Source organism: Bison bison, unplaced genomic scaffold (genome assembly GCF_000754665.1).
Source record: "Bison bison bison isolate TAMUID 2011002044 unplaced genomic scaffold, Bison_UMD1.0 scf7180017864519, whole genome shotgun sequence".
NCBI classification, from domain to species: domain Eukaryota; kingdom Metazoa; phylum Chordata; class Mammalia; order Artiodactyla; family Bovidae; genus Bison; species Bison bison.
Genome location: NW_011495072.1, coordinates 19,406,213 through 19,412,100, shown reverse-complemented (window position 1 = coordinate 19,412,100; position 5,888 = coordinate 19,406,213). Strand labels below are relative to the sequence as shown.

The following is a 5,888-nucleotide window of genomic DNA, read 5'->3' as shown; positions in this document are numbered from 1 at the left end:
GAGAACAAGCATCTCTGGGCTACTCAGGCGCCCAACCGGATCGGATTGTTCTGGGCTCACTAAAAAGTTTGGAAAAGTGTTAAGTCCTCTTTGTAGAACCATCTGGGGTTGGGGGATAGAGGAAGCTGCGGTGGGTCAGCGGAGTGGGAGGGAAGGCGCTTATTTTGGGCAATCCTATAGACAAAGACTGCGGGAGATGAGATAAGGGCTTAAACTTGCCCTGCGAGCGAGCCGGGTGTGGAATTAGATGGGGGGAAACGCGGAGCTACTGGGCGCCGAGCAGCCTCTGGGTCCCGGGAATTGCTGTGGTCTTGAGAATTCCACTTTTATCGCATTTGCTACCGTGAATGTCACCCTGAAACATTTAAACAACTTATGGGTAAACTGCTCACACGTGCCATGTTTCATCCCCTCGACACTTTGTAGTTCTCTGAGACGAGGCAACGTATTGGGGGAGGGCAGTAAATAAAACTGGCTTAGCAACGAACCGCTAGGCTTCTGTTTATAGGAGTTTCTGGAGAGTAATTTTGCATTCGGAATTTGAAACGCAGTGGCGTGTATTTTTAGCGTTTGTAACTTAATTTTTTGTATGCATGTTTGGGCTATATCCACAGTAACTAAAAATACTCCTTTTGTAATCAATGGGTGTACGAAACTTCTGGGATTTATTGCAATAGCTTATGAATGATTTTTACTGAGTACTTTTATAGTTTCTTGCACTGACTTGCGCGGAAAAAAAAAAGAAGAAGAATGAAAAGGCAGTTGCTTCACGGAGGCGCTAAAGCTTTCCTGTTTACCGCAAGGCCAGGGCGGGCTTGGCTGCCCACACTGTGCTGTGCCTTCGGACCCTACGCACACCTGCTCCTAGAGATTATTAATAGAGCCTAAAAAGTGACTTACGCTTTCAAATGATTTTCGTGCAAATCTAACTTCTTGCATGGCAATTAGGAGGTGGTTTTAGCTGGGTAGTGCCGGAGCACAGAGGTGTGCGTCTCACATTGGAGATTTGGTCTCTTCGAAGGTGTGACTGGGGGCTAGTTTTTCTACTGGAGCTGGAAACCTGGTGGGAGTGGGGACAGCGTTGGGAAAGGTGGAGGTGTGTGTGTGTGTGTTGAGGAGGCAGGAGTGGAATTAAATGGGGCTCACACCTCCAGTTTTCCCATTTCCATTTGAGTGTATGTAGTAACCATAGGGGACGTTTTCGTCTTGTCGTCGAATCGGAGTTTTCCGTTTGGGTAATTTTTTTTTCTCCTTTCTTTCTCTCTCTCACCCTTCTTCCTTTTATCCCCCAAGAAATGAGAGTTTGATGTTTTTTAAAAAAATCCTTCCCCCTGCACTCTCCCCAAGTTTCCTTAAAACAAATCAACAATAAGAAAACTGGAGCAATGCCTTTGCTAGAATGAATTACGCCAGTGTGCTGTGGCTTTTCCCCTGACTCTCTGCTGTTTGTGATTTGTTTAAGGCTGTGGTTTCCGAGGCCCTCTCCAGCTAAAGAAAACCTGCACACACAAAAAAACCTGGATCTCTCTCCTTGAACCACCCCGGCTGCCTGTGAAGGCTCGCTCCGCCTCGCCCTCTAGCGTTCATCTGGAGAAGCGCCGCCCCGGGTGTCGGGACCGTGCGCATCATGGGGTCCACCCGTATCCCGCTGGTCAAGGCCCTCCACAGCCCTGTCTCGGACTATGTCAACTACGACATCATCGTCCGGCATTATAACTACACGGGAAAGCTGAAGATCAGCGCGGACAAGGACAATGGCATTAAACTGATCTCAGTGGTGTTCATTCTCATCTGCTGCTTTATCATCCTAGAGAACATTTTTGTTTTGCTGACCATCTGGAAAACCAAGAAGTTCCACCGACCCATGTACTATTTTATCGGCAATCTGGCCCTCTCAGACCTGTTGGCGGGAGTGGCCTACACAGCCAACCTGCTCTTGTCTGGGGCCACCACCTACAAGCTAACCCCCGCCCAGTGGTTTCTGCGGGAAGGGAGTATGTTTGTGGCCCTCTCGGCCTCCGTGTTCAGCCTCCTGGCCATCGCCATTGAGCGCTACATCACCATGCTGAAGATGAAACTCCACAATGGGAGCAACAGGTTCCGCTCCTTCCTGCTCATCAGTGCCTGCTGGGTCATCTCCCTCATCCTGGGGGGCCTGCCTATCATGGGCTGGAACTGCATCAGCACGCTGCCCAGCTGTTCTACTGTGCTGCCGCTCTACCACAAGCACTATATCCTCTTCTGCACCACGGTCTTCACTCTGCTCCTGCTCTCCATTGTCATCCTGTACTGCAGGATCTACTCCTTGGTCAGGACTCGCAGCCGCCGTCTGACCTTCCGCAAGAACATTTCCAAGGCCAGCCGCAGCTCTGAGAAGTCGCTGGCACTGCTCAAGACCGTGATTATTGTCCTGGGCGTCTTCATCGCCTGCTGGGCACCACTCTTCATCCTGCTCCTGCTCGACGTGGGCTGCAAGGTGAAGACCTGTGACATCCTCTTCAGAACGGAGTACTTCCTGGTGTTGGCTGTGCTCAACTCTGGCACCAACCCCATCATTTACACTTTGTCCAACAAGGAGATGCGTCGGGCCTTCGTCCGGATCATGTCCTGCTGCAAGTGCCCCAGTAGAGACTCCGCGAGTAAATTCACACGACCCATCATCGCGGGCATGGAATTCAGCCGCAGTAAGTCAGACAACTCCTCCCACCCCCAGAAGGACGATGGGGACAACCCAGAGACCATTATGTCTTCTGGAAACGTCAACTCTTCTTCCTAAAAGGGGAAACTGCCGACCCATGGGGAGTGTTCTTGCATGGTCACCCACCACCCCAGTGTTTGGGGAGAAAAAATAAAAACCAACCAAGCCTCTGTGCCTCCACTGCTTCCAGGGAGGAGCTGTCCGAAGCCAGAGGGAGGGAGAAGGAGCACAGAACAGTCTGGTAGTGCCTGGAGTTGGTGGGTAGACTTAGTTCCTGTGAACAATGCACTGGGAAGGGTGGAGATCAGGTCCTCGCCTGGAATCTATTTCCTCCCCTTGCCGGAGTTTTGATTTTGCACTGAGCCAAAGGTCTAGCATTGTCAAGCTCCTGAAGGGTTCGTTTGGCCCCTCCTCAAAGACTAATGTCCGTGTGTGAAAGCATCTCTGACGGGAGCTTTGAGGAGATGTTTTCTTTCACTTTAGTTTCCAACGCAAGTGAGTGTGTGCACTTCTGCTTCGCTAGGTATGCTCTACATACCTACTATGCTAGGCATCCCACCCTCCCTTCCCCTTCACACCCCTCCTCAGAATACCTTTACTTTATATTTTAACTACCTGGCACTCAGAGCTGGGAGTGTGGCACAGTCCAGTCTTGAGCATATGTAGCAGGTAGGCTGCATCCAGCAGGTAGACTGTGGTGGAGATGGTTTGGAGCTGGAAAGCAATTTTACTTGCTGTGTGGCCAAAGTTTCCACGTAAGCTGGATGAGTGTTTTTGAATTTAATTGCAGTCACTTTAAAAAAAAAAAAAAAAAAACCTTTGCAATGAAATGTGTTGCAGTATTATATCCATCGTGGCTGAAATCTGCATAAGGAAGTCCAATTTATTTAAATGACATCAGCCAGTATCCTTAGTGTCATAAGAGAAACAAACAAGCAAAAGAAGGTGAAAACTGACTCGGGGTTGGGGGGTGACTTTGTAAACCAAGAGAGTTTTTTTTTTTTAATTAGTTTATCTAACAATACAACATCTATCTTTGGCACTTTTGTTGATGTTTCTTTCAGAGTGTTGTGGGAATCATTTCAACCAACAGGATGGCTGTATTTTGTTGTGTTAAAAGTACTTTGTGTAATCTTTGAATGTATTTGTTTCAGCATTTTATTGGATTTTCCTAACCTGTGTTAACACCATTGAATGTGTATTTCTTCAGAAAATACCATCTTCTTGTGCCCTTAAAAAGCATTACTTTAACTGATAGGGAACATGACAAGGTTTTCAGTACATTAAGTAGTTAATTGAAGATGTGTATAAATGTCACAAAGAATAAAAAAAAATATTGGTGTCTGTTTAGTATGGTTTCCAGTGCAATTAAATCAAGAAATGTCTTTTTTTTTTAATAGTATTTAAAAGGTTTCTGACAATGTGGATCGTTTTGCACATAGCTTTATCAACTTTTAAACATTAATAAACTGATTTTTTAAAGATTCTTTGGTGAAGAGCATTTTTAAAAAATAATTAGTAAGACATTCTATCTGACTATGTGCCTCTTTAGAGTTAAAGTTAAAGGCAAATTTCTGTTATTCTTCATGGGATTTTATCTTGATAAACTAGAGAGTGGAAAAAAAAAGTGTGGTTTGTTTAGAAACCACTCTTTTTCAGGAAGAGAAACTTCAATAAGTTAACACTGAAGAGTAGTAAAGAATGAGATGAAAACCACCAACCTCTAAATACCACATTGACAAGTAAATGTAATTGTTTGAGTTAAATGACATTCAAGCCCAACTAAATTAAGTATCGGTGGTCCAGTGGTTAAAACTTGCCTTCCAATGCAGGGAGTGTGGGTTCGATCCCTGGTCGGGAAGCTAAGATCCCACATGCCTCTTGGCTGAAAAACAGAAAACAAGAAGCAATAGTGTAATAAATTTGTCTAAAAACATGGGTTTTAAAATAAATGATGTACAACAATATCATTGTTAAGTTAAATTATGACACTAAGTTAAATTATGACACTTTGGTCAGTTCACACCCATCCACAGAAGTTTATATTCTTGGCTTGCCACCAGCATACTTGGGAGGTGGCGGTATGGTTATGGGAGATACTGTTAAATTACTTATTTCTTTCAGAAGACTGTCTTGGCTTCTCCCAGTCTACCAGCTGAACAATATAAAACTATTCAATAGCGATAAAGTAACAACTTGTAGAATCTTGGCTGAATAGCATACACTTTTTTTTGAAAAATTTTGATTCATACTGTCTGAAAGCTTTACCATCTATAGTCATTAATTTCTTCAACTATAAAACGGCAAGCCTCACAGAATTTTTTAATTCTTGTTTTGATATTATTGTCATCTTCATTGGGGATTATATCAAAGTATTTTGGCATGTTTGGCTCCTCAGTGCTATTGTTAGCTTTCAGAATTTGTGCTTTCAAGTGTCATTGAATATGCACAGGACACAGTTGGGACGTGAAGATAAAGCCTCACCTAATAGAGTAGATGTCATTTCTGGGTAAGGTTAACTGTGGGAAACAGAAGCGTGCTCACTAAGGAAACCTTAGGTCACAACCTCCAGTTTCCTGAGGGAAATGCCAAAAATGCTCTGAAGACAAAAGACTGGAAACAAACTGGAATGTCTCTATCCATCTGTCTGCTGAAGCGGAAGGAATGAGTTCATGTAACACTCACTTCCCAGACCTTTCAGTACAGAATCAAACATAATGGAAAACCGTGTCCATTTTGGGTTTCTATGGGAGATAAAGTGGTTGTACCCTTGGACTTATCTTTATAAGCACAGCAGTGACTCAAACGATGTGGGGAAGTTGAGGTGGAGTCGGGGAGCTCATTAGTGACAGGGAGCCCAGTTGCGCGTGCCCACCTGTGAGCACATTACTCAGTGAGTTAATATGCTTTCTTCGGAAATTCCAGACAGTGCAGTTCATTCTGAGACAACTGGGTAGTCATGGACTGTGGTTTTCCTGGTAGATGTGGGTCAGATCCCTAGTTCTAGCTAAGAGCAATGGGTAAGATGAAGGAATTCTAGGCTGCATCTCAACCAGAAATATCTGGTTTTAATTCAGTATATTTTGAGAATTGAGGATGAAAGAAAAGAAAGAAAAAAAAAGGAACCCTCAGTACCTATACATTTACACTAAAATAAACTCCATAAAGTTTTGATTAAAAAAAAAAAAAT

At 44.3% G+C, this 5,888-nt stretch overlaps 1 protein-coding gene across 1 annotated transcript in view; it reads left to right on the top strand.

Moving 5' to 3' along the window:
• S1PR1 (sphingosine-1-phosphate receptor 1) overlaps positions 1-4,184 on the top strand; it is a 4,814-nt gene extending 630 nt beyond the window's left edge. Inside the window, exon 2 of the mRNA XM_010830965.1 lies at positions 1,463-4,184. Coding sequence (XP_010829267.1) covers positions 1,628-2,776 — 1,149 coding nt within the window. The 5' untranslated portion in view covers positions 1,463-1,627 and the 3' untranslated portion in view covers positions 2,777-4,184. The remainder of the gene's footprint in view (positions 1-1,462) is intronic.
• The last annotated feature ends 1,704 nt before the right edge of the window (positions 4,185-5,888 follow it).